The sequence below is a fragment of the Salvelinus fontinalis genome, chromosome 14 (genome assembly GCF_029448725.1).
Source record: "Salvelinus fontinalis isolate EN_2023a chromosome 14, ASM2944872v1, whole genome shotgun sequence".
NCBI lineage: Eukaryota > Metazoa > Chordata > Actinopteri > Salmoniformes > Salmonidae > Salvelinus > Salvelinus fontinalis.
In genome coordinates, this window is record NC_074678.1 from 37,901,842 (window position 1) to 37,914,235 (window position 12,394).

The 12,394-nt window shown below is 44.0% G+C and overlaps 1 protein-coding gene across 1 annotated transcript; it reads left to right on the top strand.

Annotated features, from left to right (window-relative positions):
- The first annotated feature begins 280 nt into the window (after positions 1 to 280).
- Positions 281 to 5,427, top strand: LOC129810771 (UPF0690 protein C1orf52 homolog). The gene is made up of 3 exons (XM_055861634.1): positions 281 to 740; positions 3,873 to 4,086; positions 4,540 to 5,427. The coding sequence occupies exons 1-3, from the start codon at positions 432 to 434 to the stop codon at positions 4,686 to 4,688; spliced, it is 672 nt and encodes a 223-aa protein (XP_055717609.1). The 5' UTR covers positions 281 to 431; the 3' UTR covers positions 4,689 to 5,427.
- Positions 5,428 to 12,394: the final 6,967 nt, after the last annotated feature.

Genomic DNA, 12,394 nt, shown 5'->3' on the forward strand with positions numbered 1-12,394 from the left:
TTTATTGTGGTCTTTATGGAAAGTTTTCACGTTCTTAGAAAACGATTGGAGAAAATTACTTTAAATAAAACCATAAGGAAACCATGGGTCCGGGTTAGGGTTTGGCTGGGGTAGGCCGTCATTGTAAATAAGAATGTATTCTTAACTGACTTGCCTAGTTAAATCAAGTTTAAATAAAAAATTGATCATGACGAAAATAACTGCTCATAAAAGTTATGTTGCGTGTCTTGGAAAAATGGACTACTGCTCCTTTAAGAAAATATTTTTACGACCATGGTTTTACGTCATTACGTACTCCTTTACGGCAACAGTGACTCAAAATGGAGTAACCAGCAAAAACATCAAGCTAGCTTGCTAATTAATTAGGGGCATCATCTTATCTCTAAAGTTAAATTCATCGTATTGCTAGCTGAGGTAATAATTGTATCAGTATGGCTGATAAGAAGAAACCGGACTCTTTCCATTACTTCATGAGTTACGATGATTTGAGTGACAGTAGCGATAGTAACAGCAGCGATTCTGATGAAGCGGGCCAGAAGAAATCAAGGGGGAAGGGGGGGACCGATGCTACTGGAAGCGGTAGCAAATCTCCCCAACACGGGACCAAGCGGGCTGCCAGTGGAGCTCCTCTGCCAAAACCCGACGAGCTCTTCAAATCAGTCTCTAAGCCGTCCTTTCTGTACAACCCGCTGAATAAACAGATCGATTGGGAGAGCCGCGCCGTGAAAGCTCCAGAAGAGGTACTGTGTTTAACCAGCCAGCCAGCTAGCTTTCGTCCATTAGCTAGCTGTTGTTGACCAAGATAACTAACCTTAACTACCTACTTGCTATGTATACTGAACAAAAATATAAACGCAACATGTGAAGTGTTGGTCCCATGTTTCATGCGCTGAAATAAGATCCCAGAAATGTTCCATAAGCAAAAAAAACAACCTTTTCTTTCAAATGTTGTGCACATTTGTTTACATCCCTGTATTTGAGCATTTCTCCTTTGCCAAGATAGTCCATCCACCTGACAATGTGGCATATCAAGAAACTGATTACACGTGTGCTGGGGACACGAAAAGGCCACTCTAAAATGTGCAGTTTTGTCACACAACACAGTGCCACAGATGTCAAGTTTTGAGGGAGTGTGCAATTTGTATGCTGACTGCAGGAATGTCCACCAGAGCTGTTACGAGAGAATTTAAGTTATTGATTCATCAACACATGATACATCTTCGACTGTTGTAGGAAAGATGCATTGTTAAAACACGTGTAAGCCTAAATTCCATCGCTATCGGGAAACCGGGCGCAGGTTAGGTGTACGTGTATCACCTTTTCAGTTCAAGAAATTGGTTTCTCTGTCCGAGTAGAAGAACGGAGAACTTCCAGCTCCGGGGGAAAGATGGCGGAAACGGATGATGAAGTGGATTCTGAATACAATGGCGGTAGAATCAAGGAGAATTGGAGTATTGTCCAAAATAATGGAAAACATAAGCCGTCATTTTAGAGAATTTGTCAGTATGTCCAACTGGCCTCACAACCTCAGACCATGTGTAACCGTGCCAGCCCAGGACCTACACACATCCTGCAAGATCGTTTGAAACCAGCCCGAACAGTTGATGAAACATAAGCCGTCATTTTAGAGAATTTGTCAGTACGTCCAACTGGCCTCACAACCTCAGACCATGTGTAACCGTGCCAGCCCAGGACCTACACACATCCTGCAAGATCGTTTGAAACCAGCCCGAACAGTTGATGAAACGGGGTTTGAAATTTCAGCAAAAATGGTCAGAAACAGTCTCAGGAAGCTCATCTGCGTGCTCGTCGTCCTCACCAGGGTCTTGACCTGACTACAGTTTGGCGTCGTAACTGACTTCAGTGAACAAATGCTAATCTTCGATGGCCACTGGCATGCTGGAGTAGTGTGCTCTTCACGGATGAATCTCGGTTTCAACAACAGGCAGATGGTGTCGTGAGGGCGAGCGGTTTGCTGATGTCAATGGTGTGAACAGTGCGCACCATGGTGGCGTTGGGGTTATGTTATGGGCAGGCATAAGCTACAGACAACGAACACAATTGCATTTTATCAATGGCAATTTGAATACACAGAGATACTGTGACGAGATCCAGAGGCCCATTGTTGTGCAATTCATCCTCCGCAATCACCTCATGTTTCAGCATGATAATGCACGGCCCATGTCGCAAGGATCTGTACACAATTCCTGTAAGCTGAAAATGTCCCAGTTCTTCCATGGCCTGCATACTCACCAGACATCACCAATTGAGCATGTTTGGGATGTTCTGGATTGACATGTACGATGGCGTGTTCCAGTTCCCGTCAATATACAGCAACTTCACACAGCCATTGAAGAGGAGTGGGACAACTTTCCACAGGACATAATCAACAGCCTGATCAACTCTGAAGATGTGTTGAGCTGCATGAGGCAAATGGTGGTCACACCAGATACTGACTGGTTTTCTGATCTACGGTGTCCAAGGTATCTGTGACCAATGGATGCATATCTGTATTCCCAGTCATGTGAAATCCATAAATTAGGGCCTAATTCATTATTTTCAATTGACTCATTTCCTTATAGGAACTGTAACTCAGTAAAATCTTTTAAATTGCATGTTTCGTTTTATATTTTTCAGTGTAGCTAGCTAATTCCCACAGTGAGTCAGTGTGTGTTGTTAGCTAGCTACATAGCTAACAGCAACTACTGCTAATAACTAATGTAGTGTTACATTAGTCAGTAAAAAACCACTGCATTCTACTATATAATCTGATTAATCGGGCTGTAATACACAACTTGTTCCTTACAAGCTTGCCAGAAGATACCGACTGTACCGTTACGCTTGTTTGCACTGAGGTCAGAACGCAATCACAGTTACATTAAAGGAAAAGTTCACCCAAAATCCAGAAACTCCCAAGTGATTCCATACATTGAAACTAGTTAAGTGGAGTTGTTCCTCTCCCCCTCTGTTGTGCTGCACTAAAATGGCTGAAGAAATAAAACAGGTCAAGTGACATCGCTGGATGTAGACTGCGCTCTGTTCTTTTGCCAGTTAATTAATGATTCAGAAATCTGCCAAGTGTGGACAAATACTTTGTTTTATTTAAAGCGTATGTCCGAATTTACTATTTTTGTCAAAAGTACTATCCGTTTTAATTCAGTAAATGTGTACTTTTCCACCTAAAACATTTGCGATTTAATTTATATCATTACTTTATGTAGCCGACTGCCACAGCAGTGGAGATGGGTAACTGCACATGTGGACTCTCGCAGTAGCCACCGCAGCCATTTTGGAATCGCAGTCAGCCAACCAGCTTCTTTGTCGTTCAAGATGACATGTCAAGCTTAAGGGTAGGGTCAGTATCTTCCGGAATTTTACAATCCAGGATGTTGAATAAAATGACATTTAAACTTACTCTGTCCGGTTTGTCCTACAGCTGCTCAAAATTGAGACAATATCTTCGTTAGAGCCAGGTACAATATACTTCTTTTTTTTTTATAATAATAAAAAATTGAGTTACACATTCTTATTTCATATTCAGTTAGCATTTAACTGTGGGCTGCCACTCAATTTTTTATTATTATTTAAAAACAAAGTATGTATCGTCCTCCTGTGACCCTAATTGTGATCCAACAACCTTAATTGTGTGATTTTATGTATTCTCATAACTCGCAACCCAACTCTCACATGCCCAGGGCCTACTTTGGGTCCGGACCCATAGTTTACGAAACCTTTGTATAGTTAGTTGATTGCCAGCTCAACTGGTATAACTCCATGCATTGTAAATTGTACCCCTGCGGCACAGATAAATAGGGGAACCTATAATTTTTCAATTGAAAAGATTAGTTAATTATAAGTAACTTTGCCTGCAGCCTGCAAAGGAGTTCAAGGTGTGGAAGACGAACGCGGTGCCCCCTCCTCAGACCTACGCCGCGGAAGCGGAGAAGCCCAAGAAGGGAGCTCCCCCAGGGATGGACATGGCCATAAAGTGGTCCAACATCTACGAAGATAATGGAGAAGACGCTCCACAGCCTCACACCGGCAATGCTGTCTTCCTGCCCACAGAGGAACAGCCATCAGATTCAGGTAGGGAGAAAAGTGTTACCTGTGTGACTGACCACATTCTGCCTGCTTAGTATTACATCTTCCTCCCTACAAAGGGTAGTGGTACACTGTCCATACATCTGCTCGAACCAGAGCCCTCTGTCTCGCAAACACACGTAACTGCCCGCTTGACAAGGTACTAGCCACTTGCGCCACCGAAAAGCTAGCAGTTATGCGACGGGTGTGCAGACATTTCAAGATGTTGTGTGGGCTTACGGTACCAGCTTTACCTCCATCTGCTTATGCCTGCACATCTCTCAATTATTTTCAGGCAGAAAATGATTTATCTCTCTCCTCTGACACATAGTAACTTGATATTTACAGCAGGGGGGGGGGGGGGGGTATCGGTGCTAGTTAGGCAGGATACAGTACGCGGCTGTGCATTCCCAGTTAATTTCTGAATGATTATGACATGTTGTTTTCTCCCTGGTGTAGACGAGGACGGAGACAAGGCCTCGGCGAAGAAGCGTAGGGTGGAGAGCTTCCAGCAGAAGGAGAAGAGGAAGAGGGATCTGGGCCAGGCCACATCTGACAAGAGCTTCGTAGAGGAAGAGAAGAGGATCCTCAGGCAGAATGCGGATTGAGGCCCGGATTGAGGCCCAGATCTGGTGTGAAGCTCGGGTCTGGCTGCCCTAAGCCTCTGTGACTGTCCTGCAGCTTTGCCCCAGACACCCAACACTATCCCTTCTTCTCCTCTGTGTCCAGCCACTGGTTATGTGAATGGTCCAGTACTCGTCTACCTAGGACACATGATATAGATGTTATTGTTCTGAAAACATTTGGACTGTTATTTTTAATCCCTTGTTATATCTTTGAGCATATTATCCAAACACTAGTGGAAAACGCACGTATTACTGAGTGTGTCTAGGTATTGATCAATGTTTCGTTGTAAATAGACGACCACCTGATCTACATAATATAGTCTCTGGACTGCGTTGGGCAAATCAATGTGTTCGTATGTTTGGATCATGAGCAGATGTATTTTTTTATATGGCAACTTATTTTTGAATAGCAAGAAATGTATGGTAAAAAACATTTAGATTATTACTGTCTCTACATGTCGAGACATTAGGTCAAGAAAGACTGCATTTGCTAGAGTAATAAACTGTTCCTCAACATGTAATATTCGCTAGATGGCAGCCTTGAGCCACATTTGGTACACAACCTTTTCACTGGTGGGGAGTAGTATCTTAAATGTTGCCATGTCTTTTAATGCGTCTATACAATATGTATACAGTTAACCACACACTGACAGTTTTGTCTGTTTTGTAGTAAATTCTGTTGTCTTACACAACTGATGCAATAAATGGAATGTGAATATAAGGCTTGCTGATTGGCTCTGTTTTATCTTGAACTTAGAAATCAGCATTGATGTGAGAGTACTAGTAACACAAGCATAACTCTACTGAACAAAACAAAATGGTGTGTTTTGAATCTTAGAAATCCTCAAAGTGCTATATTTAAGCAATAAGGCACGTGGGGGTGTGGCATATGGCCTATATACCACGGCTAAGGGCTGTTCTATTATAAACTGGTTACCAGCGTAATTAGAGCAGTAACAATGTTGTCATACCCGTGGTATATGGGCTGATATAGCATGGCTGTCAGCCAATCACCATTCAGGGCTGGAACCAGCCAGTTTATAATGTGAAATAAGTGTGTGGCTTTTGTTGTCGAGAGTAACTTAAAACTGCTTTTGCTCATTCTGCACAGGCAGTGTACTTCAGATAAGTCAAGGATGTTTCTCATGACATGGAAACAACCGGGAAATTATTCTGTCTGTCAAACATTAACATTTTTTTAAATTCCTAAAAGTCCTTTTATAGCTACTCATTTCAAATGAAACTACACCTTGGTGATATGGGCATACTGCACTGTTAATGAATACAGTGTTCCTTTGGTCTTACATTGACTTTGTTCATATTCAATTAATTGACTTGTTTTTCTAACCTGGATTTCTGAGAATGTGCTCTGATTGACATGTATGAAATGTGAATTCCCTATTTAAATTTCTTTAGTAGTAAATGGAGCAAATATAATGGTGTTTTAGCCCAAAAAAAAAAAAGCTGCGTTTCCGCAACGGTTCTGTGATCAGAGGAATTCCTACCATATCAGTCATCGACCTCTGACATGAATTACTGGCAAATATGCTTTTGATAAAATTCCACCTCCAGGTATGTGCCTGGCCTTGCCTGAAATGCGTACCTAATCCAGCTTTGGAAGAGGAAACATTGTAGTTACTCCACAATACTAACCTAATTAACAGAGTGAAAAGAAATTAGCCTCTACAGAATACAAATATGGCCTGCTTTTCACCAGTGGAGGCTGCTGAGGGGAGGACAGCTCATAGTAATGGCTGGTTTTGACCTTTATTTAACTTGGCAAGTCAGTTAAGAACAAATTCTTATTTTCAATGACAGCCTAGGAACAGTGGGTAAACTGCCTTGTTCATGGGCAGAATGACAGATTTTTACCTTGGGGATTCAATCTTGCAACCTTTCGGTTATTAGTCCAACGCTCTAACCACTAGGCTACCTGCTGCCCCAGAATGGAGGCAATGGAATGGTATCAACCACAAACACATGGGTTCCATGTGTTTGATACCATTCCATTGACTCCATTCCAGCCTTTATTATGAGCCGTCCTCCCCTCAGCAGCCTCCACTGCTTTCCACCGGGACACAGGGAGATTAATTCACCTTTCAGCAGGACAAGAACCTAAAACACAAGGCCAAATCTACACTGGAGTTGCTTACCTAGAAGACAGTGAATGTTCCTGAGTGGCCGAGTTAGTTTTGACTTAAATCTGCTTAAAAATCTATGGCAAGACCGGAAAATGTGTTTTGTCTAGCAATGATCAACAACCAATTTGACAGAGCTTGAAAAAATGTGAAATGAATAATGGGCACATGTTGCACAATCCAGGCGTGGAAAGCTCTTAGAGACTTACCCAGAAAGACACACTGTAATTGCTGCCAAATGTGATTCTAACATGTATTGACTCAGGGGTGTGAATACTTATGTCAATGAGAGGTTTCTGTATTTAATTTGCAATACATTTGCAAAAATGTCTAAAAAAAGGGTTTTGCGCTTGGCTGTTATCATGACAAAGGGTGGCTACTTTGAAGAATCTCAAATCTAAAATATATTTTGATTTGTTTAACACTTTGGGTTGCTACATGATTCCATATGTTATTTCATAGTTTGTGTCTTCACTATTATTCCACAATGTAGAAAATAAAATAAATACCCTTGAATGATTAGATGTGTCCAAACTTTTGACTGGTACTGTAATCTCTATTAAACAAAACAAAAAAACAGTTCATTCTGATGTTCTAGTTTGACAGTAAAATATAGCAACTGTTGTCTAATTAGCAACCCAAAATTCATGACAATCACTGGAATAGGTTGCACAAAATATCTTGAGTCATGCATTCCTGCTTGGACGTGTTAGATGAAACAAATTATTTATTGAATATGTCAGTAGTCTATTTATTACACTTCCTATAGAGCACTAATAGAGCAATCTTACTTTATAACATGATAACTCATTATCTGACCAAATCATGGGCTGGTGCCACCAACTGTAAAAGTTAGTTGCAGCAATGATACCAGAGGAAAATGTTAGTCTGGAGCCCTGTAATAATAGTAATTGACACTTAGGGTAGGTGTTGATTCAGGGGTACAGATATGCCAATTTGCCACTGATTTGCAATATATCTTAATTCTTTAGCTTGGCTTTTATAAATTATAAGGCGTAAGCAGACAGGCAGGCAGTGCAGCAGAGAAGATGCTGATACAGATGGACAGGCAGACAGACAGACAGACCGTGACAGCAGAGAAGATGCTGAGAAAGACAGACAGACAGACAGACAGACAGACAGACAGACAGACAGACAGACAGACAGACAGACAGACAGACAGACAGACAGACAGAGAAGATGCTGAGACAGACAGACAACGACAGCAGAGAAGATGCTGAGATAGACAGCACAACAGGTAGGCTAACAAAATGGCTAGAGCAGAGGCACAGTTATAGTGGTACCTCCAGTAGAGTGGTACCTCCAGTAGAGTGGTACCTCCAGTAGAGTGGTACATCCAGTAGAGTGGTACCTCCAGTAGAGTGGTACCTCCAGTAGAGTGGTACATCCAGTAGAGTGGTACCTCCAGTAGAGTGGTACCTCCAGTTATAGTGGTACCTCCAGTTATAGTGGTACATCCAGTAGAGTGGTACCTCCAGAAGAGTGGTACATCCAGTAGAGTGGTACCTCCAGTTATAGTGGTACCTCCAGTAGAGTGGTACCTCCAGTTATAGTGGTACATCCAGTAGAGTGGTACATCCAGTTATAGTGGTACCTCCAGTTATAGTGGTACCTCCAGTAGAGTGGTACATCCAGTAGAGTGGTACCTCCAGTAGAGTGGTACCTCCAGTAGAGTGGTACATCCAGTAGAGTGGTACCTCCAGTAGAGTGGTACCTCCAGTAGAGTGGTACATCCAGTAGAGTGGTACCTCCAGTAGAGTGGTACCTCCAGTAGAGTGGTACCTCCAGTTATAGTGGTACATCCAGTAGAGTGGTACATCCAGTAGAGTGGTACCTCCAGTAGAGTGGTACCTCCAGTAGAGTGGTACATCCAGTAGAGTGGTACATCCAGTTATAGTGGTACCTCCAGTTATAGTGGTACATCCAGTTATAGTGGTACCTCCAGTTATAGTGGTACCTCCAGTAGAGTGGTACCTCCAGTAGAGTGGTACATCCAGCAGAGTGGTACATCCAGTAGAGTGGTACCTCCAGTAGAGTGGTGCCTCCAGTAGAGTGGTACCTCCAGTTATAGTGGTACCTCCAGTAGAGTGGTACCTCCAGTAGAGTGGTACATCCAGTAGAGTGGTACCTCCAGTAGAGTGGTACCTCCAGTTAGAGTGGTACCTCCAGTAGAGTGGTACATCCAGTAGAGTGGTACATCCAGTTATAGTGGTATATCCAGTAGAGTGGTACCTCCAGTAGAGTGGTACCTCCAGTTATAGTGGTACATCCAGTAGAGTGGTACATCCAGTAGAGTGGTATATCCAGTAGAGTGGTACCTCCAGTAGAGTTGGACCTCCAGTAGAGTGGTACCTCCAGTTATAGTGGTACATCCAGTAGAGTGGTACCTCCAGTTATAGTGGTACATCCAGTAGAGTGGTACATCCAGTAGAGTGGTACCTCCAGTTATAGTGGTACCTCCAGTTATAGTGGTACCTCCAGTAGAGTGGTACCTCCAGTAGAGTGGTACCTCCAGTTATAGTGGTACATCCAGTAGAGTGGTACCTCCAGTTATAGTGGTACATCCAGTAGAGTGGTACATCCAGTAGAGTGGTACCTCCAGTTATAGTGGTACCTCCAGTTATAGTGGTACCTCCAGTAGAGTGGTACATCCAGTAGAGTGGTACCTCCAGTTATAGTGGTTCCTCCAGTAGAGTGGTACCTCCAGTAGAGTGGTACATCCAGTAGAGTGGTACCTCCAGTTATAGTAGTACATCCAGTAGAGTGGTACCTCCAGTAGAGTGGTACCTCCAATAGAGTGGTACCTCCAGTAGAGTGGTACCTCCAGTAGAGTGGCACATCCAGTTATAGTGGTACATCCAGTAGAGTGGTACCTCCAGTAGAGTGGTACCTCCAGTAGAGTGGTACATCCAGTAGAGTGGTACCTCCAGTAGAGTGGTACCTCCAGTAGAGTGGTACCTCCAGTAGAGTGGCACATCCAGTTAGAGTGGTACATCCAGTAGAGTGGTACATCCAGTTATAGTGGTACATCCAGTAGAGTGGTACATCCAGTAGAGTGGTACCTCCAGTAGAGTGGTACCTCCAGTAGAGTGGTACATCCAGTTATAGTGGTACATCCAGTAGAGTGGTACATCCAGTAGAGTGGTACCTCCAGTAGAGTGGTACATCCAGTAGAGTGGTACCTCCAGTAGAGTGGTACATCCAGTAGAGTGGTACATCCAGTTATAGTGGTACATCCAGTAGAGTGGTACATCCAGTAGAGTGGTACCTCCAGTAGAGTGGTACCTCCAGTAGAGTGGTACCTCCAGTTATAGTGGTACCTCCAGTAGAGTGGTACCTCCAGTAGAGTGGTACATCCAGTAGAGTGGTACCTCCAGTTATAGTGGTACCTCCAGTAGAGTGGTACCTCCAGTAGAGTGGTACATCCAGTAGAGTGGTACCTCCAGTAGAGTGGTACCTCCAGTAGAGTGGTACATCCAGTAGAGTGGTACCTCCAGTAGAGTGGTACCTCCAGTAGAGTGGTACCTCCAGTTATAGTGGTACATCCAGTAGAGTGGTACATCCAGTAGAGTGGTACCTCCAGTAGAGTGGTACCTCCAGTAGAGTGGTACATCCAGTAGAGTGGTACATCCAGTTATAGTGGTACCTCCAGTTATAGTGGTACATCCAGTTATAGTGGTACCTCCAGTTATAGTGGTACCTCCAGTAGAGTGGTACCTCCAGTAGAGTGGTACATCCAGTAGAGTGGTACATCCAGTAGAGTGGTACCTCCAGTAGAGTGGTGCCTCCAGTAGAGTGGTACCTCCAGTTATAGTGGTACCTCCAGTAGAGTGGTACCTCCAGTAGAGTGGTACATCCAGTAGAGTGGTACCTCCAGTAGAGTGGTACCTCCAGTTAGAGGGGTACCTCCAGTAGAGTGGTACATCCAGTAGAGTGGTACATCCAGTTATAGTGGTATATCCAGTAGAGTGGTACCTCCAGTAGAGTGGTACCTCCAGTTATAGTGGTACATCCAGTAGAGTGGTACATCCAGTAGAGTGGTATATCCAGTAGAGTGGTACCTCCAGTAGAGTTGGACCTCCAGTAGAGTGGTACCTCCAGTTATAGTGGTACATCCAGTAGAGTGGTACCTCCAGTTATAGTGGTACATCCAGTAGAGTGGTACATCCAGTAGAGTGGTACCTCCAGTTATAGTGGTACCTCCAGTTATAGTGGTACCTCCAGTAGAGTGGTACCTCCAGTAGAGTGGTACCTCCAGTTATAGTGGTACATCCAGTAGAGTGGTACCTCCAGTTATAGTGGTACATCCAGTAGAGTGGTACATCCAGTAGAGTGGTACCTCCAGTTATAGTGGTACCTCCAGTTATAGTGGTACCTCCAGTAGAGTGGTACATCCAGTAGAGTGGTACCTCCAGTTATAGTGGTTCCTCCAGTAGAGTGGTACCTCCAGTAGAGTGGTACATCCAGTAGAGTGGTACCTCCAGTTATAGTGGTACATCCAGTAGAGTGGTACCTCCAGTAGAGTGGTACCTCCAATAGAGTGGTACCTCCAGTAGAGTGGTACCTCCAGTAGAGTGGCACATCCAGTTATAGTGGTACATCCAGTAGAGTGGTACCTCCAGTAGAGTGGTACCTCCAGTAGAGTGGTACATCCAGTAGAGTGGTACCTCCAGTAGAGTGGTACCTCCAGTAGAGTGGCACATCCAGTTAGAGTGGTACATCCAGTAGAGTGGTACATCCAGTTATAGTGGTACATCCAGTAGAGTGGTACATCCAGTAGAGTGGTACCTCCAGTAGAGTGGTACCTCCAGTAGAGTGGTACATCCAGTTATAGTGGTACATCCAGTAGAGTGGTACATCCAGTAGAGTGGTACCTCCAGTAGAGTGGTACCTCCAGTAGAGTGGTACCTCCAGTTATAGTGGTACCTCCAGTAGAGTGGTACCTCCAGTAGAGTGGTACATCCAGTAGAGTGGTACCTCCAGTTATAGTGGTACCTCCAGTAGAGTGGTACATCCAGTAGAGTGGTACCTTCAGTTATAGTGGTACATCCAGTAGAGTGGTACCTCCAGTAGAGTGGTACATCCAGTAGAGTGGTACATCCAGTAGAGTGGTACCTCCAGTAGAGTGGTACATCCAGTAGAGTGGTACCTCCAGTAGAGTGGTACCTCCAGTTATAGTGGTACCTCCAGTTATAGTGGTACATCCAGTAGAGTGGTACCTCCGGAAGAGTGGTACATCCAGTAGAGTGGTACCTCCAGTTATAGTGGTACCTCCAGTAGAGTGGTACCTCCAGTTATAGTGGTACATCCAGTAGAGTGGTACCTCCAGTAGAGTGGGACCTCCAGTAGAGTGGTCCCTCCAGTAGAGTGGTACCTCCAGGAGAGTGGTACCTCCAGTAGAGTGGTACATCCAGTAGAGTGGTACATCCAGTTATAGTGGTACATCCAGTAGAGTGGTACATCCAGTAGAGTGGTACCTCCAGTAGAGTGGTACCTCCAGTTATTGTGGTACCTCCAGTAGAGTGGTAC